Genomic DNA, 26,998 nt, shown 5'->3' on the forward strand with positions numbered 1-26,998 from the left:
ATGACAAACAACGATGTCCATAGGTACTTTCAGATGACGCGTTCTTCTTCGTGTTTCCTCCTTTCCTTCTTTTTTATTGCGAGCCCCCCTAATCAGTGCAAGTCAGCACACGTGTCGGGTTGACTTATGTAGTTCTTCTATTCCTCATCTCTCTACTATCTTTTTCACTTGTAATGGCTGAAATACGTTGTTTTATCTACTCTGGTTTCACGCTTGTTTGCATCAAGTGAAACGTCGTGTCGGTAGCGCTTGGCGACCTTTCCGATCACGACGTTCACGAGCATACGACGCTGCGTTTAAAACCCAATGGGGATAGTATTCAGCGATAATATTTTCCGAAGAAAAAAAAAAAAACTAGCTGCTGAGATGATTCCAGCTGCTTTTCAGCGAAGCAGCTTCCCGATTTCGTTGGTAGCACAATTTACCTTCAGAAGGCGAGCGCTGAAACGGGCTATCACTTTTTGTACTCACTGATGCTCTGTCGGCTTCCACCTTGCCATGTTTTCGGTAAAGTTATATAAATCAATAATTTATGCCTTGCTGTTAGAGTTGCTGACTTTTCTATACGTGGTTCATTACTACCGTGAAATACCGAGAAAGGGCCTCTGCAAGAGCAACCGCCCCACCTCCTTTTTTGGAAGATTTGAAATATGCACCAATAACCGATCAAGCGCGCCGCTCCTTCCATCCAGCCATTTTCATTGTTTCATAAATTCTTTTTATTCTCCCTACGGGTTGTATACAAGGAGCGAATGTATGCATATTCAATAAAGCATTTCATAGGAGGCGTGGGTGTACATTGCTTAATCTTAGCGGCTCTTGCATTGTCACCCTTAATTTTATTCATGAACCAAGCAAGGCCACCTCCCCCCCCCCCCTTCCCTCTCCAAATCTTGTCGGATCATCTTTCAGTGTAGAGGGGTGCTAGCTTGGGATATTATGGTACTCACTAGATGCGTGAAGCCCTATGGAAGTTTCGCTGCCATTGATAAGCATCGCGTTGATTTTTCGCCCAGTGAGTTCGATACAACACCCGAGTGCGAAATCACCTTGTCTAAATGCTTCCGTGGCGTCTGCATCGTAAAGAAAGCCTTTTCAAAGAACACCAACGTGTTTACATCTGGCCCGTTAGTTTGACGCTGAAGCCGCAATTCAAAGTTTATCAAAGGTTTTTTTTTTTTTTTCTGTGTATACGGAGCGTGTCATAGCCGGCCTTATCCTGTAAGCGTAAAGCGGCATACGTCAATCTTTCCTGAGACGTTGAAACAGAGCAACCGCCTGGTCATTTCCCCAACTGTACTTGTACCGAAATACCGGGCAAATTCAGCCCTCTGGCTCTATGATGCACCAGCAAACTGGACAAGGTTATTGGACTGTGTTGTGGAAACGTCGTTATCGGTGCCTCTATAGTTGTAGGGAACCTAGGCAACAATTGAGTTCGACCACTGCTCATGCAGAAAGAAAGTCCACAACAGGCTTCCATCGAGAGAAGTAACATTGATAACGAGGACGTAGTGGAGGGAGCATGTGGCGATTGAAAGATGAGGCAAGTGTCTCAATATCCGGGACGCTCTCCCCGAAATCTGCGCGTGCAGTGCCTATGGACGTCGCGTAACGCAAAACTGCGGGCCTTTTTTTTTTCACCTGGCTGTCACTGTGCTTTTAGAACTCTCACTTAGAAGCTAATAAGTTTGTTATCACTATTACTAAATATAAAATGTTCGTGAAATAATCAGTGTCAATAATCATATCGAAGTGAGACAACCCCACACCCTGCACGCAAAAAAAAAAAGAAACAAAAAACAATATTTCGAGCAGCTATGCATTAGTGGTGCGGAGACTTGAAAAACAGCGGTGCTGGGGCTCTTGCCCTCTTTCTTTCCCTTCCCATCACCCTCATTAATTATCGCACCCCTTGCTATAATATTCAACGCATAACAATGCCATATACGCTTTAGCCACCCTTCCTCCTCCCCATCACTTCTCTTTCCAACTACTTGCTATACAGTACTATACATGGTACATCTAACCCTCTGCCTTCCTCTTCCCTTTCGTCACCCTCACATCACTCTTTCTCACACTGACTTCCCTATCCACCCCTTTGCTGTACTATAATGGGTTTTCAAAGTTAAGCTATGTAGTTTTCTTAAAAAACAGCACTGGTAAAAACATGAAAACCGCACTTGCAGATAACTTCCATATCCAGGAAGACACAAAGTGATGATCGGTATGTCGCGTTTAACGTCCCAAAACTATCATATGAATACGAGAGACGCCGTAGTGAAGGGCTCCGGAAATTTCAACCACCTGGGGTTCTTTAACATGCACCCTAATGTGAGCATACGGGCTACAGCAATTTCGCCTCCATCGAAAATGCAGCCACCACAACTAGGATTCGATCTCGCGATCTGGATGCGGGTCAGCAGCCGAGTACTTTAGACAGTAATTATTAATCAAGGAGAAGTATGCGCACGATGAGCACAGAGTGGAGTGTTATCTCTCGCGGTGTATTCCGCAAGGAATGAGAAGATCCCTGCGCCAGGTCTTCTCTTGCACCGTACTGTTAATCAGAGGTCGTAGGTACGCGCGAGGAAGGCAGTAACAATGCCTTAGAATGCAGCTCGCTTACGAGCTGTTCACCTTGAAATGTTGTATTATAAATGTACATGTATCTCTCTTGTTAGGAAAGAGAGGGAAAAAAAAAGTCCGCGAATCTCCACGAAGTGAATCGTGATGACTAGGCAAAGCTTTAGGTATCATATGGGTGAGTAACCGTACGTTATCTGAGTGTTGCCCCATATAATGTAAATTGCGTGACATAAAGTGACGAAGCGACTTAAAAAGTCGACGACAAAGCGAGGTCTTAAAGTCCATGATTTGTAGGCTGAAGTTTCTGACAACTATAAAGGGTTTGTGCTTCTCGGTGTTTTTCTTTTGCTACGTCACAATTACGGTAGATATTAGTCTATTATGAACTATTTCATTCTCATAAGGATAAATGTTTCGACTACGGTTTTCTATACACCTTAACGGCGGCCAGTGAGTGTTCACGACAAAGATAGCCCTAAGGTCCATAATGTTTATTTTAACGTGCCGACTAGTATAAAATGACTGTGCTTGTAGATGTTATGCTTTAGATTGTTTTGTCCCAATTGTGATTGATATTGGTCGATTTTAAATATTTTTGTCATATGCTTTGATGGAAGCCTAAATGATGGTGTTTTTACGACGTGTGTCCGTTTATTTTGTTCTCGTTAATTTTGTGCTCGCTAACCCTTTGTTAACATTTTACATTGTGTCGTGCCATGTACATGGATGCCAAACGGGTGGACAAGCCTCACTCCTAAGGTGCCTCGCCCCTTAAAGGCTTAATCATTCAAGAAGCACGCAGGCCATTCTGAACGATACACTCTGTTGCATAGCCAAATGGTTGGCGTGCGGAAGCTGAAGATCTTATCGATCGATATACACAAAGTGAAAGTGAACTGCATATAATATTGATTCCTTTGTATTCTTCCTAAACTTATATCACGTATACACACAGCTCTCGTTACGTTCCTCAAAGGAGGCGGTATAGTGACGTCATTTCGACATACATGCAGGCACGCGGAACTTTTGCAGACTACGTGCCATTTCAAACGCTTGTTTGTAGCAATATTTGCTTTTTCGCTGTATGCACTGCTTATACCTGCAAAGGAAAGTTGCTGCTTATATTTAAATTTATTACGTGCCAACGTTAAAGCAAACAAAGTGGCGAAGCTCAGAGTATCACGTGGTTACATATAGAATAGCCCAATCATGGAAATGCCGAGAAGTCTGAAGCTGATCAGAATACGGAAATAAAGCGCGACTTTTCATACCTATCAAAAATTGCGAGTCTAACTCAATTTTCAGAACGCCTGCATGAAAAGTCCGCTTGATCCACCTGCACCAGTCGATAAACTGAAGCCCGTTTGATCAGGAACCCTTATGGATTTGCGCATTCATAAAGAAGGTTCTTCCTCTGTATGCATATATTATGCACACATGCAATTGTATTTTCATATATTGAGGGCCCTAATAACAAGCCATATGCACTGTTTGCTCTTAACACACACACACACACACTATATATATATATATATATATATATATATATATATATATATATATATATATATATATATATATATATATATATATATATATATATATATATATATATATATATATATATATATATATATATATATATATATATATATATATACATATATTGTGGGGTTGTACATGTGCGTTATAATAAGTAGGTCGGCGGATTGAGCGCTTTCCCTGCGGAGATCGCCCAACGTGCCGCAGCGCCGCATTTGCGAAAACGGCACCGGAGGCTTAACGATCAAACTTATCGCGCCTTGCCAACACCGCTGTGTTTGGTCGATGAAATATTCCAACGCACGGGCTGGATACGGGCAAAGCGTGGCCGCAGCCCCTTTCACACCTCGTCCTCTTCCGTCCTTGGTCTCCTTGCCGGTGACCGGCAGATAATTAAACACACTGAGCAGAACCGCAAACACACGGTCGTCCTCGCTCGGCACCAAATTTGTGAACTATCAACGTTTGGAGGAGCACACATGCACAAAAAGAACTGGGGCTGCTGCCCGATAGTGCTGGAGCCCGCCGGCGGCACTGGGCCGACGCTGAGCGAGAAAGCAGTGGGCTGCTCATTAAGAATACGGCCATACACGGGTTTGTCTCGAGCTGCTTGAATGAGCCGACGAGTGGGCCGACGGCCGCCTATTGATTGTCAATTACGCGGCTGCATGATGGCTGTGTTTGATTTGTGCGCTTACTATATATGAACTCGGCCGTCCGAGCACGGCTAGTTTTTTTTTTTTTTGTGCCTGCGTGTGCACGGGCGGTTGGAAAATAGGTGGTGTATTATACGATACACAAGTTTTGGGAAACTGCTTCGCCATGTTTTATATTCATCGCCATGATGACCAGTAGCGCGTGTAACATTCGTACATATCTTTAGCGTCATTTTATAACGTTCCACTGAAAAAATAAAGCAAAATCCAACTGTCACGTTACGGTTCGCATGCTTCGCATAACATCAATCCCAAATGTATGTTGGATCGGCTGAGTTTTATTTATTTATTTATTTATTTATTTATTTATTTATTTATTTATTTATTTATTTATTTATTTATTTATTTTTTTATTTATTTATAAGCTTAACTTGGTTACAGTGAACTATCACTTTTACGAACGTCGATTTAACGAGTATTTCGGAATGGCGAACTTTTCGAAAATCCCCGGTTGTTTCCCTAAGCATATTTTGTGGAAAAGCAAGTTTACTTCAACGAGTTTTCCAATGAAGAATATTTCAAATAGAATGACCTTGATGTGATTGATGTGTGGACTCGGTCTCATTTGTGAGACCAATTTACTGAAGTTTTGCACTCGGCAGCAATGGGATAGACGATGCGTGCTGCCACCTTATCACTATCAATTTTCGGCGGTGCACCCGCGCCACCGAGGCAAAGCGGCCGTGCGAAAGACGAGAATGAACCGCCTTTTTCTCATCAAAAACACAACCAGAACTATCAGATTTGCAAACTGTTTCCAGTGTTTGTCCGGAGCAGAAAGAAGGGAATGGCTGAGGCAGAATAAAATCATGTTTCTGCAGCCGAGACTGTAGAATATGTTAGAAGTTGCAAGACTCGATCCGGTCTAGAGGCTAAGGTACACGGCTGCTGACCCGCAGGTCGTGGTATAGCATTCTGGCTGCGGCAGTTCCATTTTCGATGTAGGCAAAAATGCTGTAGGCCCGTATATATGCTCAGATATGGGTGCACGTTAAGGAACCCCTTGGTAGTCGAAATTTCCGGAGCCCTCCACTACGGTGTCTCTCATAATCATAAGGTGGTTTTGGGACATTAAACATAAAATATTATCAAAGTTGCGAGACCCGGTGTCACACCAACAAGCTGTGCCAGGGGCAGTGCTCAGAAGTATAAACTCCCTCGACAGCCTTCTATCTTCTCGCGCTTTAAGGACACCTGTTTAAGTGAAAATAACAAAATTGTTCTCAAAATAAAATGCAATTCACATTTTTAGCTAGATATGTTTAGTGAACTTTCATTTATGTGAATCAGTTCTTTGTGTCCCTTGAAGTTCATTCCAGTTAGTTAAAACAGCCTAAGCCCATGAGACAAGAGAGACAGACTGCGATTGGCGCTGGTCACTCTTTCTTACCTCATGGTTTGCGCTCTTTCCTAATTTGAAGGCATCTTAATGTGCACAAGTTCAAACACTTTTACGAGTGATGCTCATGACCGTGCACATTGCGTTTATGGAGCACTTTTTTGGTGGTTTATGACACCATTTATCGAAAAAAGAAGCGATTTCTGAATGATTTTGAGAATTGTAATTTGTAAAAGAATTGTCATAGCCGCGTGCTGCACTATGATACTTGGTTCACATGTTCTCAGGAACCTCGATGGCAGCGTGTTTCGACTATGCTGAAAAACGGTTGGAGCACCCATCTAAGCATTTTTCCCCTTTCTTATTGCAGGGTGGTCAACCAGGCTTATAGCCTTGGTCAACCCCCCTGCCTTTCTTTTATAGTCCATGATTCCGTCTCCCTCTCCCTTTCACCCCTGAATTCCCTTCCCAAGAGCAGGGTAGCAAAGTGGACGGGCGTCTGTTCAACCTACTTGCCTTTACTTTCTTCTCTCTCTCTCTCTCCCTCCACGCGTTTTACTCCGGTGTTAACCAGTCTACCATTTTTATCGCAAAGTTGGCATGTCACTATAAAAAAGCTGTTTTTTATATCCTGATTATGAATCCTGAAATGAATAAATAAAGCTGATATCCTGCACATGCTTTATGCTTGACTCCGTTGTGCGCAGATTTGTGCGAAACCATGGTGTGCGGTCGGGGCCGCCAGTGCGAGCTGAACGATGCCGGCGAGGCAAGCTGCGTGTGCCAGAAATCGTGCAAGAAGAGGCGCAAGCCCGTGTGCGGCTCGGACGGCAACTACTACATCAACCACTGCGAGCTGCACAGGGCCGCCTGCCTCGCGGGAAGGCCGATCGCCATCGACCACCGCGGAAACTGCAATAGTAAGCGGCATCTCTTCTTTTTTCCGCGACATCGTTCTCCACTGAGCAAAGGGTGCGGGCACGTGGTCAATGCTACAGCGCGAGGAACTAAGTTTACACATTCGTTCTGATTCGTAATATATAGGTTCCTCTTGAATGGTTCAGGTACAGAGAGCCCATCGGCTGTTATTTTCGTCTCTTCTTTACAAGGTAAAATAATAGCAAAGCATAAATAAACTAATAAATAAATAGAAGGACTCAGAAAGTAGTCAAAGCTCACTTAGGAGAGTTTACTTTTGTCTGGAGAATTCACACGTCTTTGCGAACTGATAGAATCGGATGAAGTTTTTGGATACACGTGCTCTGTCGGCAGCACCTAGCCAAGATATGCGACGAAAGCTAATTGTTGAGTCATGTAGACCCACCTTTTCTTTGTAGCCTGTTTTTTACATGTTTTGGCCGCACGGGGTGATTTAGGTCGATTTGATTTGTCGCCGCTGTGTGAATCTTTATGTGTATAGTTGTCTAAGCTACAAAGTTAGAACTCCATTTAACGAAGCGATCACCGCCCCGCCGTGGTGGTCGACTATGGTGGCTAATGTACTCCGCTGCTGACCCGCACGTCGCGGGATCAAATCCCAGCTGCGGCGGCTGCATTAACGATGGAGGCGGAATTGCTGTGGGCCCGTGTGCTCAGACTTAGGTGCACGTTAAATAACTCCAGGTGGTCAAAATTTCGAGAGCCCTCCACTACGTCATCAATCATACGGTGGTTCTGATTGATGTGAACCAATCATATACCGACGATATATGATTATCACTGAACCTATGGTAAGCTGCGGCGATATTCAAAGACGGGGAGATTAAATGCAGCGATTGTGCGAGCCGGCACCGCAAGTATATAGTTGCGAGAAGGCAATCAGTGTGATATGGGTTGTAAAGCAATAAATACCGCGACCAACTTCCATGTCTATGTTGGAGCATTCCCAAGGACCACAAACCACCATCGACCTTGAAGTCATCAGGTACGTAAAACCACTACCATGCATGAGTACCACACGCAGCCCCTTAAAAACAAAGCTACGGTCGTGATGATAGGGCGGTTAGCTCTTTCAACGTGTGCACACTCGAAGAAAAAGCCATCGCTGTCAAAATTAGAAATAAATCGCTCCATTTTCGTTACCCATCGATATTTGTTTCTGGAAAAGCTTCGTTAAATTATGTGTAGCGCCATGGAAGGTTCGTTAATTCGGGTTGGAGAGAACTTTGAAGCATGCGGGTATCTGCCAGGGAATAGAAATTCTTTAACTATAGTTAGGACACTGTGAAATCTAGGGTGAAAATAAGGTTATGATGTGGTATCAGAAAATCAGTCCTAAATAATACAAAAAGTAAAAAAAAGTGAGTCGTTTAGAATGAAGACCTCAATGCTCATTCTTACTGAACTAAGTGAGACAAATGTAAAAGTTGACACGCCTGCTCCTCAACTATATTTTACAGTGATGCATGCCACGCATACTAGCAATAAAACTCATTTATTAGGACTACAGGGAACTCAAACTAGGGCAATAAGTGAATGCGCATCAATATGGAACAATTTTTAGCTGATGGCACATGCAACAAAGCGCATAGCTGCATATTGATTGCAGATATGACTGCGTTGATCGCTTGACGAATGCCGTATAGGCTTGTGGATTGTAGCGAAAGGTTTACTAGAATAGCGTGAGTCATTACCTTGCTGTTTTCTTGAAAAATGCTATATGCCATATTTTTCTACTTTATTGCTTTATTAAATTACTATTTTTTATTTTTTGCGCCAAGAGCGCATGTTCAGTATCTGCTCATTCTAAAAATGTTATATATATATATGCTCACGGCTGTTTATTTTTTCAGCCACTTTTCTTTCTTATTTACATTCCATTGGTTCTAATAACTTCCCCTGTACATTCCTTGGCATTACTGTCTGTTAGATCTCATTAATATTGTGTCAAAACACGCAAAAACGAGCCCTTATGTATACACTTCTTTCCCTTATATATATATATATATATATATATATATATATATATATATATATATATATATATATATATATGGAAGAATTTTTAATCGCTTCTAAAGGAATACCAGAATCTCTGATAATGATCGGGTGTCGACAACGGCATTCTTATCACCATTTTACGTATTTGAAAACTTTTACTTCACTTATTCGTAGGAAAGGAACATGCAGATGCAAAAGCGAAATCTTATGATCGCACTTCAGTCTCGTTGAAAATGAAGTTCACACGTATATAATTAAAAGTAAACCCACTTGTCTTCGTTCACTGTCCTCCTGAGTGACTATAGCAGTATTTTCCTACCGTGAACTTGGGTGACGATGAACATTACCTAAATCATTTAAATCTTGCTATAAGTGGCGTAGCTAGGGGGGGGGGGGGGGATGGTTCAATTTGACTGAACTGTTTTAATGTTACTTGCGTATATACACGCGCACACGTACAAACGCAAGCACAAACACACATACAACATGATTACCGCCCCCCCCCCCCCCTTCCCGAAAACAATTCTGGCCCACCTCTTGTTATGACCATGAATTGTTCGGTGGAGAAACTGTAGAATTTGTTCTCAAATAAATGAATGATTTTTTGCCGTTGTCATAGCTTCCGGATTTTTTTTTCTTTCTGTGTTGTAAATAAAGTGCACGAGATAAAAAAAACGTAGCAAGCACGCCCCTTGAGTACTGTAACGTTGATATCCCCAACACCTGATACTAAAACTCAATGCTTCTCGCCTGCCGCATGAGAAAATTATAGGCGATGACCCTACCCAATGTCACCGCTGGATCGCCGTCTTTGGATTAAACCTCCGCAACATTTACGCTGTCTGTAAACCGTAAAAATGCCGATAAAACTTCAATGAATTCCCATGGAGCTTTAGCGATTGGCACGCGTTATTTATAGCACGTCCGAGGGCCAATTTACTTCACTGATACAAAACAAGCAAGATATACTGGCAAAAGTAAAAACCATTATAGTCGAACCGTCTCCGCTGCTCAAAGCCTGCTCATAAATTGGGTCTTCGAGTTGCGTCGACCGTTCTTCAGTAGCATATCTGAAGACATCAATTTCAGAACACGATATGCCTAATAACGATTTTTATTTGACCTTATAATCACGCATACCTTGCACGAAGTCCTTAAAGAAATAAAACAACAGCCGCTGTATTCACGAAAGCACAGTATTTTTTTATGTTTGCCTACAGTATCTACGATTATCCACTGAGAGTGCTCTATATTCAAAGCAACGTTTTGAAATTAGCTCACCTCATTGACGTTTTTTTGTCATATGAGCTCACAGTAGAAAAGGAAAAAAAAAATATGCTCTGCTCATTCGCGAGGAGAGTTAACAGTAAGTTTGTTGCATTCTCGTAATAGACAAGTGGACGTTCCAAGCCTTGGTTCTAATTAGCTGAAGTACTCGCTATGTACAATAGAGAAACAAAAAGGCGAAAAAAATGAAGGACGTGTTTCCCCGCCTTTACAATGAATAGAGTATCAGCACGAAAATCATAGGTAAACCTGGAGCCATTGTATTTTAACTAGCATCTTAAAAAACTAATAAACTAACATTATTGAACGTAAGGTTAGGGAATACTGAGGCATGCCTTAATGATTTTGGTTACAGATTGTGGTGTATAAGAAACATAGAAAACAATTTGTCAATAGCTTCTTCACAAATTTATATACATGTACGAGTAAAATGATGACGTTAGGTGACATTATTAATTGCGTCAATTATACATTGCTTTATATCAAGATCGCCACTGTCAATCTTCGTTTCGTATAGCTGCACATGGCTACGCTGTAAAAACAAAAGTCACAGCTTTGCCGCAAAAGCGAAGCAAGCACTGAACGTGATAGCAACAAATTGGAAGGTCGCGCAGAATGGCAAGCAGATCGAAACGTGCCCCGCTTTTCTCACGCACAAATGACGCACGAAACTTACTGACGGGCACAAATGAACGTGAATAAGCGTCTCAGTTGTCACACTTCACTGTGTCTGAAAAGCGCAGCCTTTTCGCAAACGGAGACTGTGCAACGATTGCAGTGACCTTTGTGCGCCCGGTAACAGAATCGGCCAAGGCCAGCCACCCTTTTCGCAAACGGAGACTGTGCAACGATTGCAGTAACCTTTGTGCGCCCGGTAACAAAATCGCCCAAGGCCAGCCTTGACGTACGATCCACCCCACCGCTAGATAAGGGTGCGCGAATGAGCGTAGCCTCTTTTCTCTGCGGCGCGAAGTACGCGTGGGATCGGAGAGCGCGCGCCGCTGCGTCGTGACGATGTTGCGACGCGCGCTCACTGCTCCACATTGCTCGTAGTGCTGAAAACACGATATTTCCCCTCGAGATGCCCGTTTGCAGCGGTAAGTGGTAGATATAGATAGCTTGCCGTTTGAGGTCGAAGGGGGTGTTTGTTAGTGGTTCAGTATAATTAACACCTGGCACTCACGGCTCACAGGTCCCAAGTTTGATTCCGCGAGCCGGAGTCTTTTTCTGGATTATTTTTTTTCTTGCGCTTACATATATATAGATATGTATACATATGGTGAGTGACGCCGACGTCGGCGGCAAAATCTAGCCGAAAGTGTCCATATAAGTGTGATCACAATAAAACGAAATCTCCATCATTTGTACTAAAGCAAGAACTGCAGCAACGCTCGTGTAGACACTTCATTTTAGGTTCTGATCACACCACGGTTCCGATGCAGATATGAACATACTCATTGTGCGCGGCGCTCAGAGAATGTGTGTGCGGAGCGATTGGGCACAGTAAGCCAAAAGTGAAAGATAGCCTGAGCTTTAATTGCGTTCTGATTTGTTATTTTCTAAAACATTGTGTGAAAATAGAAAAAGGAAAATAGACGAGATGGCGCTATTTAAGTGGCACAGTGCTTCACTGGAGCTGTTGAAGGGGGAAATTGTCCATTCCATTATGAACCACTGTCTATTTGGTTCACGAGAGCAACAAAGGCAAATGACCACCTGTATTGAGGAGGTCCCTCATTTTTAAGGGAAGAAATGAAGCTTCTTCTTTTTCTGATTCCTCCAAAGAAACATTAATCTCCCTCTCTATCTCTGAGCAAATGTTGGCACTAATAAAACAAAAGCTTGTACACGCAGGTGATAATGAAGGTGCAGTATACAACAACCCCGGCCGCTGCAAAACATCAGCGGCGTTCAGTCTCCGTCATGCTAGATAACTACCCCCTTTAATTGCATGCTCTTTGAAAACAGAGGCCTAAGGGTTTCGTCCGTACATTAATTCAAGGAACTCTCTCCCCATAGCTTCTATGGCGAAGTGTAATCATGACAGTTCAGGCAACTTGGGAACTAAAGGTAGCGCACGTGAATCATCCTGCAATACGTCCAGGTGGCTTCAAAAGTAATTTCTCTTCTTTATGGCCCACCACAAGTAAACAAAGCAAATAAAGCGGAGCCTCGCTGATATATTATTTCTAGTTTACCGTATACGAAACAATGTGCGATTAATATGCGTGTATCCAGACACTAATTGTCTCGCTCTGTTTTGAAAACTATGTGACTTGGGTCATTTAGAATGATAAAGGGCGCTATAGTTAACGTGATGAAAAGGCTTGAAGGCACAAAGAACATGGCTAGAAAGCCCATGTTTAGCCATTAATCATATGAAGGCTTAATGCCTGTAACGTTTTAGCTCTATTTAGTGGTTATTTTTTTTTTCGTTTAAAGTGTGAGAAAGGTTCGTAAATTTGGTCAAATCTTTCGCCACAGCTTTTCTATGACGTGGAAGAAAGTACATTCCGCCAAATAACAACGTTGATTAACCTGCTTGAATCATTAGTTCAATATTCAAAAACAAAACAAACAATGACAAACATAAACAGCAAGTAATGCACCTTCGTCTGCAAAATTTTCAGTTGTCAAAGCGACTACCCCAAGCCTTATTCAAACCACGCGCGCAATAAACGATAAAGAGGCTTCAAGCGTTTGAACTTACTAGCGCGATCTGCCCGCCGGCAAGGACACTCTCTAAAGCCATAGGTTTGTACTGCTGCCCGGCAGATGGCGCTAGCATTCAAAAAGACGTTGAAGGCGCCTGGTTGTGCGATGGCCTAAACAATGTGTCGAGCACACGCGAAGTTGGCATTAGAGATAATTATTTTTCCGGCAGTTTTCTTTTACTCTTTTATCATGATTAGTAATTAGGAAAGGTCATGTTTCTTTTAATGATAAGAAGAAATGCCGCCAATAGGGCTGTCATATGAATCAGTAGTCGTATTTGCTGGAAAGGACTCGTTGTTCCCAAACTGGCGGCGACTATACTTGTAGAAATAAATAAAACCATATTTCATCCTAAAAGAAAACTAATAATAAATGGCTGCTTATATATATATATATATATATATATATATATATATATATATATATATATATATATATATATATATATATATATATATATATATATATATATATATATATATATATATATATATATATATATATATATATATATATATACTGGTCTGTAAAATGGTCTGACCAGTGACCATCGCCACTTCTCGCGTTGCTTAGTACAACAGCTGGTGCAGCAATTTTGCACCCGATGTGTACTCGGATATAATGAAAATGGCTTCTCACTTTTCTTTCTTATATTCCACTCATTGTGCACTCATCTTCATATTTCTACATTTTCACGCATATTAAGAAACCGGAAACTTATCTATAACTTAAAAAAAAAAAACTCCCCGCCGGTCATTTGCTTGCTTTTTTCTTTCTTTCTTGACCCAGCACGCCCTGTATTTATTAGATTGAAGCTCATTCGAAGCCACGAAAAGGAGCAAAAATGACTCATGACAACTACAGATCACAGCGGCAGTGTAGCAACACAGATGGGCTTGTCAGTATAGATTACGCTGAGCCGTGAATTGGGAATTTGGCCAACGTGCATGCTTACGTTGGCATTGCTGCTTCCATGTTGCTGTCTATTCAGTAATTTGAAACATATATATATATATATATATATATATATATATATATATATATATATATATATATATATATATATATATATATATATATATATATATATATATATATATATATATATATATATATATATATATATATATATATAAACTTCTACGTGGACTAGTCTGCGTACCGTAGCTTTGTCACGTTGTCATTTACGATTTAAAAATGTCATCAAAGTTGTGCTGAGACCAATCACTCTCCGTGCTCAGATTTCCTGTTTAAAATAATTCTCGTGTTTCTACGGTTGTGTTCAAAGGCAACGAGTATCCCCTACAAGAATACTTGCTCCTGATAATGTTATTCTTGATAGTTACATTTTCCACGAGACAGAAAAAAAAAAGGAGGAGAGATTAAGTATTCCTCTGTTCGGTGAGACCTGACTTGGTGGATGTAAGACTTCCCTTAAAGGAGACATGTTACTCTCTCGTGGGTCACACGACTCCATGGAATGGAGAGAGTGTAAAGATCTTCAAAGAGAATTCACGTGTCTCTTTAAAAAGGTTTTATTACGTGCCAAGAAGACTACCAGAAACAGTTAAATCACTTTCTTTTTTTTCTTTACGTATAGGTTCACACTATTTGCATGATAACGTGGTGAACTACGTCTCTACTTTTTTCGAACAGGGGTTGAGCACGAGAGTTCTACGGAGAAAAGCAACGGCAGCCAGCAGGGCCCTGAGAGCAAGGCTGAGAAGACGGACGTGCCTTCGTCGTGGACGAACATGCCACCTCGCGAGGCAAAGGTGGCCACGACCACGGAGTCGGAAGACTCAACGCAGCAGGACTGCACTCAGCAGGAGTACGACTTCATGAAAGAGAACCTACTGCTCTACAACAACGCCAAGATGACGGATAACAAGAAGACAGGTGAGGGGACACACAGAGCACCGGGTTTCATTATTGCCGTGTGGCCGCTTTTTCATGATTTTTTTTTTTAGCAGATCAGCTGTTTAAGCCGGCTCTAAAGACTTTGGTGTCCGCTGGAAACCACAGTTTTCTAGGCACAACGGGAATCGGGCAACCTTGCTACCGAGTACAGCTGGAGCGAGCATTAAACGAAAACTTTTGTCGGCGAAGTGGAGCACGTGAGATACGTGAAAGATAGCGAGAGAAAGAAAGGGATGAAAAGGAAGGGGGAAATATAGAGACAAAAAGAGAATGTGTCATTAAGAGAGCGAAATAAAGTGCAACAAATAAAGAAAGAAAATGAAGCAGAAGGAGTATGAGAAAGAAAGTGAAGAAAGAGACCTAACCAGAAGATAGGCCATATAAAGAAAGTAATAGAAAAAAATACGAGGAAATTTGTACAAAAAATTAGATACGCGAAACGGCGAGAAAAAAAGAGGAGAAACGAAGAAAACATGGAGATAAATAAGGAAAGCCGGCCAGTTCTGCACTTCTTTCAGGCCTAGAACCACTGGTGCGAAGTTTTGCATTTTTTTTCTATAAGTGAAAATGTACCCTGAAAACAGGTACAAAGCATGACTTTTCATATTACTGGCGCGCACAGAAATTATTGCCAGTGATAAATTTTAAAATGAGAGCATTATCCGAAACAACATAAGAACAAAGAAGAAATAAAATGTGAAAAACTAAGAGAGGAAAACAGCAGTGAAATAAATTAACTTAAGAAACCTAACAGGGTAGTGATAGGCGCAGTTTGCATACAACAAAGCGCACGGTAAATTGAAAGATAACGAACGAGGAAAGGGCTCTCACAATGCGCGACACTATTAAAGGACTGCTAAGTTAAGAGGAAAATGTTGAGTGGGGACTATGAAAGACGTCAAGAAAATGAACACCATAAGGACTGCTTCCAGTGAATGCTTTAACGTCCAGTGAACGCTTGGCAATAGGCAGGTAGGTATGTACATGAAAAAATATATATGCTTTTTGGTTATATTATGCAAAATTTTAAAAACGATGAAGTTTAGCAGTTCAGGAAATGTTCAGGACTCGAGTGTTATACCGAGAAGCTCGAGAATGATCATCGACAGAGACGGAATGATGGGAATAGCAGTCCAATAGCGTTAGAGCGGGATTCATGGACCTTTCGAGGGAGACGATTGTGATATAGCTTGGCAACTTTTTCTGGACTCGCCCAGGGGTATTACTGCTTGAATCAGAAATACCATTCACAAACGCATATTGAACTATGGGAAGACATATCTTGTTGCACAATTTGTAGGGGGGTATAAGGGAACTGCATCCCTGGATATTTTACTAACATAGCCGAGACAACAAAGACACCGCATAGTAACGCGCTTAGTGTGGGCAAAAGGCCGTAATGAAGATAAAACTGGAATAATTGATTTCATGAACCCTTCATAATTACTCCGAATTGACAGAGCATCAAAATGACACGCTGGAAGTTTTGAGATTGAAACACGTTACTTAGGTCTTTGAATTATTAGGGATATGTTATGGCTCGTACACCATTCGGAAAGAAGAAAACAAATCAGACTGCACCTGGTGACGGTGATCCAAAAAATGAATTTGCTAAGATATCTTGGTGTCTTCAGCATATTAAGGAAGTAAGAAGAATGGCAATAAAAACGTTGGTAAATAAAAATTAAAAACACCAGTGCCCCTAAAACGAAGCGTTGACAGACCCCGTTAGAGAACCTTGTACAAAGAAGGCATTCGTTCATTTACGGTAACATAACATGATCAATGAAGAAGATAACTGCGAAGAAGATTAACAACTGAAAGATCACTTCAGCGCAGTACATAAGGTTATCCATAGGAAGTGAGTGGCTTACTATATACGTCAAAAGCCTTGCTAAGGTTAGTGTCAACCTGCACTCACTGATAAAGAGGCGCGAATATCTGCGTCATGAAAGTAAGAAGATTAGTGATAGCTGAGCTACCAGTGAGGCATGCATATATGCTGACTCAGAATAAATAAATTTCTCGCACCAAAAGTAAATTTGTTCTGAGCAGCCAGCCCAAAAATATTTACTGCTTCAATAAGAATAGAACTCGGTAATACTTCGAGGCATCAGTTTTACAGCTAGTCTTAAAAACGGGATCACCGTGAGCAGTTTCCCACATTTTAGGGAATGTAGGAGTATTCGAATCGGTAGTTCTTAAATATTGTTGTGCGTATTATGACAAATATACGCTTTTGAAACTGTTAGAATGGTGGAGGGATGGTATATATATATTCCTTTGTGGCTTCTAGCGTCTCTCCACCTATTCCAAAGCGCTGTTTTCTGCTGAGACAGTTACACATTACTTTAGTTTTACGCATAATACTTTTTAGACCTACACTTCTGCTTTCCGTGTCTAGTTCAGTAATCATGAGCTGTAATTCATCCCCTTAGTTGCTCATCAAGGCAGTGTCATACTAGAAGCAAAATGCAGTAGGTGGATGTAAGGACGTTGCTCTTTTTTTTTTTTTGTAAATCGTGCTGCGTAGTACTTGCAACTTGCTGTATATGAAGTTGCAACTACGTCACATGATAATGACGGCTTCAAGCGCTTGACGCAGTCGCATATGAACTTTCCATCTAAATGAACTGCGCGTGATGGAGGCGCTGTCGACTGATAGAGTGCTGGAGCCTGAGGTATTACAAACAGATGGGAAAGGAGTATATATATATATATATATATATATATATATATATATATATATATATATATATATATATATATATATATATATATATATATATATATATATATATATATCCAGAATGTTTACATACTTCATCTACGCCCTGATTCCGCAGTGTCTGCATGACGGCTGATATTTCTACTGAATCAAACGCCTTCTCGTAATCTATGAAGGCTATGTATAGTGGTTGGTTATACTCTGAGCATTTCTCTATTACCTGATTGATAGTATAAATGTGGTCAATTGTTGAGTAGCCTGTTCGAAATCCTGCTTGTTCTTTTGGTTGATTTAGTTCTAATGTTTTCTTTACTCTGTTAGCAATTACCTTTGTAAATAGCTTGTACACTACAGAGAGCAAGCTGATCGGCCTGTAATTCTTCATATTCTGGAAGAAATCTACAGGGGATCAACTGCTACCATGGTGCTTCATAAAGAAAGCAACAGAATACCAATCAAGAAGGGTGTGAGGGAGGGTGACACAATCTCCCCACTGCTATTTACCGCGTGCTTACAGGAGGTTTTCAGAAGCCTAGAATGGGAACAGTTAGGGATAAGAGTTAATGGAGAATACCTTAGTAACCTGCGCTTCGCCGATGACATTGCATTGCTGAGTAACTCAGGGGACGAATTGCAACTCAAGATTACGGAGTTACACAAGGAGAGCAGAAAGGTGGGTCTTAAAATTAATCTGCAGAAAACGAAAGTAATGTACAACAACCTCGAAAAGGAACAGCGCTTTGAGATAGGTAATAGTGCACTTGAAGTTGTAAAAGGCTATATAAGGGCAGGCAATAACCGCAGAGCCTAACCACGAGATTGAAGTAACTAGAAGAATAAGAATGTGGTGGAGCACATTCGGCAAGCACTTTCAAATTATGACAGGTAGATTGCCATTATCCCTTAAGAGGAAGGTATATAACAACTGTATCTTGCCGGTACTTAGCTACGGAGCAGAAACCTGGAGACTCACAAAGAGGGTTCAGCTTAAATTGAGGACGACGCAGCGAGCAATGGAAAGAAAAATGGTAGGTGTAACCTTAAGAGTCAAAAAGAGAGCAGAGTGGATTAGGGGACAAACGGGGGTTAATGATATCATAGTTGAAATAACGAAGAGGAAATGGACATGGGCCGGGCATCTAGCGCGTAGACAGGATAAACGCTGGTCATTAAGGGTAACTAACTGGATTCCCAGAGAAGGAAAGCGGGTTAGGGGGAGACAGAAGGTTAGGTGGGCAGATGAGATTAAGAAGTTTGCGGGTATAAATTGGCAGCAGCAAGCACAGGACCGGGTTAACTGGCGGAACATGGGAGAGGCCTTTGTCCTGCAGTGGACTTAGTCAGGCTGATGATCTATATATATATATATATATATATATATATATATATATATATATATATATATATATATATATATATATATATATATATATATATATATATATATATATATATATATATATATATATATATGTGTGTGTGTGTGTGTGTGTGTGTGTGTGTGCGTGCGTGTGTGTGAAAGAGACAGAGAGAGAAGGGGGCGTCCTTGCTTTGAGCGGTTTAACATTATGAAGTAGAGGACGGGCCGAATGAAAACTCTTAATCTCATGGTCAAAAGTTTTCATTCTGCTCTGATCTGATGCAATTAAAAACTTTTTCTTATACAATATCCAAACCTTATTCAACTTAAGAAAGGGCAACTGGCATAGGCGGCCGATTTTCGCTAAATCACTTACTGTTCAGGTAAATTTTGAAGTCTTATTATGCAATCTTCAAGCGTTTCACTAGTTTTCATTGTCGATTGCAAACGCGGAGGCCTACATGAACTGCTGCTCCTAGTAAACGAAGGTACAGCGTTTCTCATTCTCGCAGTGGCTTTGCGCAGAGATTGCACCTGCGCCTGTATCTCTATTTTTCCTAATCTCGTGTAATGCAGGCAACGAGTACCTGGTGAGCATCATGTTCTCGCACTACGACCACAACCACAACGGGCTGCTGGAGGCCGAAGAGCTGTGGAAGGCCGGTGAGGAAGACCGGCTGGGCCAGCTGTCCACCGTGTGCATACTGGCTGACATGTTGCTCTTCGACGACGCCAACCACGACGGCCGCCTCAACATCAACGAGTTCTATCTTGCCTTTAGTAAGTTATACAGTAAGTGCGCCCCCGCTCGCTCTTCCCTCTCCGCTTGCCGCGATCGTGTCATAGCATGCTCCTGAATTCGTTGTGCTTGATATCGCGCATGCTGCGTGACGGACACTTACTTTTTCATGGACACATCACGTCCTTTGCTGGTCCCCTTTCGCTAAGCTAAATGCCATGACCGAACGACACGTTCAATCTTGGGGATTTCGTGTTGCTGGTACAATGCATCGGAAGAGATCATTTAGAGTGTGTGCGCTTATTGTGTAGTCAAAAGTGAGTTAGCGGAAGGGCGCTGTCAAGGAGGACGCAATGGCGTTTTCGTGACAGCAATTTGACAGTAGCCTAAGACGAAGCGTTCGTGTTGAGACAGCCCAGAAAAGGCAGATCGTAAAACTATTTGATCTGGCGAAAATACCTGTCCACACACACACATCCGTAAATTGAATATATATATGGCCGATAAGCTTCACCTCATAACTGCGTCACTATCGAAGATAGGTAAGGTAAAGGGGAGATTCGTTTGTGTCCATAGTTTCTCTAAGCTATGAGGTAAGACGTGTTGCATAAGATTCCGATTCGAATTTAGGTTATAATAGAAAAATCTACTCCCTACATAATGAGAATTCCTGAAGTTGATCTTCATGTGGTCCTTCCGATTCAGCTTAGTGACACAAAAATATCAACTTTGATAAAAGCATGTCTTGAAGAGAAAGATAGCATAAAGAGAAGAAAGGAAGGAAAGGCAGCAAGGTCAACCAGACGCGCGTTGCTATCCTACTCGAAAAAAGGGGAATCGGGGATTAAAAGACAAAGAGATCAAAAGAAAAAGGACACGAAAAAAAAGGGTGGAATGTCTATATTGAAGTGGCTCATGAGACCTATAATATATTGAGGTAATGTAATCGTACATACTCATGTTTCTTTTGTAATACTTAGTGTATTCTTCATAGAGAAACAGTTTGTGCGTCACCCTTACGTCTCCATAGCTGTGTAAATATTCCCAAAAACCTTTTGGTGTTGAGTCTTTATGCATCTAGCGACATGACGATATGGCGAGGCGAATCTAGTAGATTCATCGATATGCAGTTTCGTCAGTAACCAGCAGTTACTATCAGTTGTCCTTCTACATCACTGCTTTATGCCTGTTGCAGAATTTTGTGCTCCCCACAGCCACGGGTAAATCCATTTCTGTGCCTGTGTCATCCTTATCTATGCCAGTCTCTTGAATTTTAGAAATGATAAAAATTATCGATTGCAGGCAATAACAAACAAAAAAACACGATTCGGTGAAGATATATTATAGGACCAGCACAAATACGATGCACCCAGACATCTCTCACGATTTGCTTCTGTTGTTCACTCACATACTGGTGGTGGCCACACTGGTTTCGCAAGGTAAATACGACGTAACCACAGTGAGACATGTTGAAATTAAACTTACGATCGTCAGCAGTGTCATTTCTTATGGCCTGTACAATAAAATTTCCTTCAATCACAGCTGGTGTATTAACTGCAATATTGTTTTGTATTGAAGTCAGTATTAGACGCAGACAGGAAGGTGTACAGAATAAAATGCAGTGTTTCTTCCTATACTCCTACCATTTTCAATTCTATTGTAAATGCTCTCTGGCTTTGTCTGTGCTCTAGCTTGCTGAGGTCAACTATATACGCGCGCACTGGCATCCTGGTCAAAATCCGCACTTTGAAAATATATTTTGCGTTGAATAAGAAGTGCAAAAGTCAGAAGCAATACAAACATCATGCTGCGTGGTAAATAATAATCCTCTCGCTGAACGTACAAACAATACTTAAAGAACGTACGTAATAGCTGGCTTGCGCGTCATTGTGAAAAATTGTCGCTAAAAGCAGTCTTTTAGTGTGTCCATCATTGCATTTAAGGACAGCAACAACTTTACACTACCAACTTAATAACGGCAACATGATTTTGGGATAAATGTTCTCTTCTGCGATTTTTAGAAATATTGAGGTTGAATTATTTGAACGCGATGTGTCGCTGAATTGTGTGTAGGCATTAAACGTTGTCGAAGCTATCAGTAATTATAGTGTATACCTATTTTCCTGGCAATAATGAGTTCATTGCGTATATTTTCTTCTCGCTGACGCATTCGTACTCAGCAAACGTTTTTCTTGGTGCCAAGGGTAAGGGTCAAAAAGCCACCACAAGCAGTAATAAATTATCATAAGTGCAAGCCATACCGCTTTAAACGATATGTTTATAGCACCCGAAGATTATGCTTTACTATTCCAATTCATTGTGGTTTCTATACTGCTGCACATTTTTTTCCCTTCCGTGCTCTTCCTTGTCAGGCGTCTCGGTTGTGTCGCTGGATAAGTCTCTCGAGGTAAACCATGTGACTGCTCGTGTGGGTGACAATGTTGAGATCAAGTGTGACGTTACCGGGACTCCTCCGCCTCCAATTGTGTGGCGACGAAACAACATGGACCTCTCTTCGCTAAGTGAAGATGAGATCAAGGTAAGATCGTTTGTACTTTCATGCTGCCACAGGCGAAAGTTAGAGCTGTGTGGAAGCTGCGTTATTAGCAAGTATCTGATTGATCTCGTATACGTCTAAACTGTCGGTAATGGAATTAAGGACCACGCTTTCAGTACAATAACGCCGTACCACCGTTTCATTATGCATACTACAACTTCATAAAATAAAAAGAAAAGCTAGCGTAAATGCCAATTCTGTAGACGTAGCATTAAGTATAGAAAAAATGAAACATTTTCCTGAAGGATGTTTAGAGAGTTTCTTAATATAAAATATATCTGACTGGTCATGATGAAAAGCGCTAACCACAGCCACATTTTTTCCATGATGTCTTTTCTTATGCAATTCCTTTCCACCAATATCGTGCTTTGTCAGTGGTTAGAGAGACTATGCGTCCCCGTTATAAAAAATTGGGTTGCAATGAACGTTGTTTCATTATAAAGGCTCATAATTGAGTGCACCATGGGTTGAAACTGCATAGCGGTACATTATACGAGTTGAGAAGTTGAATGAGCAGAGAATACCAATGATCATCGCACCTACGCCTCAAGCATTTTAGGGTGCTTGCTTTTACCATTGTGTCTGCATGAAATTTATACAATAACTCAAGTGGTCAGTATGTGAATGAATAACACTGAGACGTCGACAGACTAGTCGTACGCTTTCTAAGTATCACTTTCTGGTGGGACCATTTAAAGTTTCTTTTTTTTTTAAGTGTGTTTTGCTTTTTTTCTCCAGTAAAAAATGCTTTGCCTGACATAATTATATAAAAGGTGAAGTTAGCTTTACTTGTCGATCTGTGGTAAGCGATATTATTATTATTATTATTATGATTATTATGATTATTATTATTATTATTATTATTATTATTATTATTATTATTATTATTATTATTATTATTATTATTATTATTATTATTATTATTATTATTATTATTATTATTATTATTATTATTATTATTATTATTATTATTATTATTATTATTATTATTATTATTATTATTATTATTATTCGAAAAGCAGTACAAAGGTCGCTATGATGACCTCTGGACGACTACATGAAGACTAGTAAGACTAGTGTTGAGCTGGCATTAAACGCTGAACGTCGTGCATTATTTGGTCTCGTTCAAGTTTGGCAATTTATACATAAAAAACTAATACTTCATATTGCCAAAGAAATTTTAGACTGTGGCTACAGCTACCTAACACCAACGTAACCAGCATTCTCTGTTTCTGTCTTCAGGTATTCGTTGATGGCTCCCTATATCTCACCAACGTGCAACTGGTCCACTCTGGAAACTACACCTGCCACGCCCAAAGAAACCATGACGTCATTCAAACGCATATTTTACACGTTCAAAGTAAGCTCATTTCACCATTACTTGCGAGCATGCGCTGCCATTCATGCTTTTTAATGTTGTTGTCTGTATTATTTAGCATTAGGCAGGTAAACTGCCCAGCTCCAAGTCAAACAGAAGAAGCTAAGTAAAGCTACAAGCGTATAATTCATTTATTAAAGAGTTCTCGGGAGCACTAGCAATGTGAAAAAAAGTTTTACACCGTGGTAAATCACAAAATTTATTGTGCGCATTCGTTTACTTTTTACAAAGGCATATAATTTTTTAGGGTGAAGAAAATGTGGCAGCCATATTCTCGCACAACGACCGGCAAGTTCTACGCCCACTGGCGGCTAAATGCACTAAATATTCATGCTTCCAGCAAAAGACAAGTCGCGCGTTAACTTCGACATCAGACAGGAAACATTGCTAACGTACAAGACGCCGCCAAGCTAGTTGATGCAGAATGAAGAACATGGCAATTTGGCAATTATTCGTTTCCTGTTTTGTCCCTGGTGACACACATTTAAAACAAGTGCGACCTGCTGTTCGCAGCAATGCCCGAGGTTCGGGTGATTCCAAAGCTTCAGTCGCGAGCACCAGGTGAGCTGGCCGAGATGGAGTGTCACGTGACAGGAGTACCCACACCGCGGGTCACATGGTTGAAAAACGACGAAGGCCTTCGAGTCGCCACTGACAAGTATACCATCATAGGTGAGTCTCACTTTCCGCTCGTGCATCGATGAGCAAAGTTCAGCTTTGGTTAATTCTGATCTTCTAATTGAATATGCATTATGCATGAAAAGATTGCCGCTTGAGCTTACTTCTAACAAAGGTTGTTTCAGTCGACGGGCTCAAGCCGGAATGTTGCTTAATGCCACAGATTTTCTTCAGGTATACAGTGCCCCACTATGGGATGTGTACCAAACCAGGATACAATGCAAATACCAAAAAGAACTTATTACAACTTCAGGAAAACTAACATGGACGTATACAGCTTAGTCCGCAATTTTCTATCATTACCACCACACCAGTAGCTCACAATGTGCACCAAGTAAACGTAACATTATAGGGCGGGAGAGTGCCGCCACCCTTCTGCTGTCGCAACATCATGACGTGCATGTGCACCTCACGCTTAGAGGGTCAGCATCTTTTCAGTGCCGCGCACTGCGTTTAGCTAGCCGCACAAGTTATGAATCCTAAAAGGACGCACCATCGCAATTCATTTACTTGGCGTAATAATGGTTGCACAAGGTATGCATGCAGTAGTAAAGGCTTCTGCGGAACTCAGAAAATCATCTATGATAGATTCCTCTGGTTTTTTAGCGGAAAATGGGCGAATTGTACAAATGAAAACAATTGAACAAGTATGTCTCTGAAGAGAGAGAGTAAGAAATGGGGGAGAGCTCTTATTCAAAAAACTGAATGGTTAGGTAGAATGTATTCGCTTCCAAACTATTTTGCAAAAAATTGAATGGAAAGGACAGAGGCCCTAGGCGAATTTATCGTACATTGGTAGTCATCGGCGAATTCATCGCCGCTTAGTATATTTCATAGTGCCTTAGTAGTCAGGACATACGTACTTAAACACGAACGTAAATACATATATTATATACGCAAGTCTTGTGAAAGAACATTCACACAGTAAGGCACATTTTATTGACACTCACGGCCAGGCTGGCCGAAGCGGCCAGCCTGGCCGTGACTTAGACTGGGTAGAGACGGTGAACGAAGGGCTTGAGGCGCGAAACGTCTACTCTCTAAGAACCACGGCAACGACGCTGTAAAGAAGCTGCAAAGGAAGTGACATGATAGTTCGGAGCTACGTAAATTTACGGTAAATTAGGCACGTAAACTTACGTACGTCCCTACGAAATATTTCAACCCTGCTTGTGGACAGAAACGACACAGCGTACCGTTTCTCGTATCACGTATTTCTTGAAAGCTCACGAAAGGAGTACATTTTCAGCCTAGGACATCCGGCTTCTTACTGTGGTTGTTTTTTTTTTTTTGTACTGCCTGCTTTGTTTCACGTTCTCGTGGAATTCGCACTACTTGATTGCGACATTCCACTTGCTCGTGGAATGTCTTATTTTCGAAGCATAAAAAGACGAGCAAGAGTGACTGTACCCCTCTTGTTTTTGCCGCCACTTCTAGGAAACGGGACAGCCTTAATGGTCGGCAAGATTACCTACAGCGACACAGGAGCCTACATGTGCGTTGCGTCCAATCCCGCTGGATCCACAAGGGACATCAGCTCACTCGTTGTCCAAGACCAGCCCACTCCGAGTAAGGAAACTCAATGCCTCAAGATAAGACCATTTGCGCTTAACTATGCATGCCCGTGGAATCTAAAATCGATTAAGAGAGTTTTCCCGTGTTTTTCGCTGTGCAGCTGAGAGGAGAAAAACTGAGGCGTAAAGGAAGTTTGCGTGCGCACTATGTTGGTCAGTGAAGCGTTGGGTAAACTGCATTAAAACGACTGATAGCGTATTACTCTGAAGGCAACGGCAAGCTTACAGAAGGATTTCATGCTCTAAGGGACTTAATGATGTTGCGGGATTAGAAGCGTCCACGATGAAGGGTCAAGAAGACCTACTTGAAATTTAAAGCTAATATACGCATGTTGATGCGTAGAACGTTAATGTTTACGTCGGCTGGTTTATTTTCATCTTTTATTACTATTTGTTCCAGTCGAGATTTAAAATACCCAAGAACAAAATAGCTGAAAATGAAGGATATGACATGACATTGCGTAACAGCCACCATTATATTCTAAGAAAAAATGCAGTGTTTTTTTTCCAGTACTCATTTTTAACGAAGCGCGTCTTTGGCCACTCCTACTTCCGTCTTCGTAATTAGTTCCAGTTTCCTAGAACACTGACGAATTTCCGGCTTCAACTCCTAAAAGGCCCTGCAACACTCTTCGAGCATAGTCATAAAGTGCTGCCGATCAGTAGTAGAGGCTTCCAAAACACACGAGCAAAATGTTATAGCGGAGCACGTGGACTGGAATTCACAATAAATTACAAAAGTCAGCTAAATATTGCTTTCTTTTCCCTCGACACATCGCCCCGCCGCGGTGGTCTAGTGGCTAAGGTACTCGGATGCTGACCCGCAGGTCGCGGGTTCAAATCCCGGCTGGGGCGGCTGCATTTCCGATGGAGGCGGAAATGTCGTAGGCCCGTGTGCTCAGATTTGGGTGCACGTTAAAGAACCCCAGGTGGTCA

General features: G+C 41.4%; 1 protein-coding gene across 2 annotated transcripts in view; it reads left to right on the forward strand.

The window, feature by feature from the left end:
• The window catches only part of LOC119161340 (follistatin-related protein 5), a 434,331-nt gene that overhangs the window by 376,876 nt on the left and 30,457 nt on the right, over nucleotides 1-26,998 (forward strand). The window contains exons 4-10 of one of the 2 annotated variants that reach the window (XM_037413760.2): nucleotides 6,894-7,106; nucleotides 14,785-15,027; nucleotides 19,713-19,928; nucleotides 22,248-22,414; nucleotides 23,675-23,792; nucleotides 24,324-24,482; nucleotides 25,926-26,057. In XM_037413760.2, the coding sequence (XP_037269657.2) occupies nucleotides 6,894-7,106; nucleotides 14,785-15,027; nucleotides 19,713-19,928; nucleotides 22,248-22,414; nucleotides 23,675-23,792; nucleotides 24,324-24,482; nucleotides 25,926-26,057 (1,248 nt within the window). The remainder of the gene's footprint in view (nucleotides 1-6,893; nucleotides 7,107-14,784; nucleotides 15,028-19,712; nucleotides 19,929-22,247; nucleotides 22,415-23,674; nucleotides 23,793-24,323; nucleotides 24,483-25,925; nucleotides 26,058-26,998) is intronic. The other variant, XM_037413761.2, reaches the window with a different exon arrangement.

This window comes from Rhipicephalus microplus, chromosome X (assembly GCF_043290135.1).
Source record: "Rhipicephalus microplus isolate Deutch F79 chromosome X, USDA_Rmic, whole genome shotgun sequence".
Lineage (NCBI taxonomy): Eukaryota > Metazoa > Arthropoda > Arachnida > Ixodida > Ixodidae > Rhipicephalus > Rhipicephalus microplus.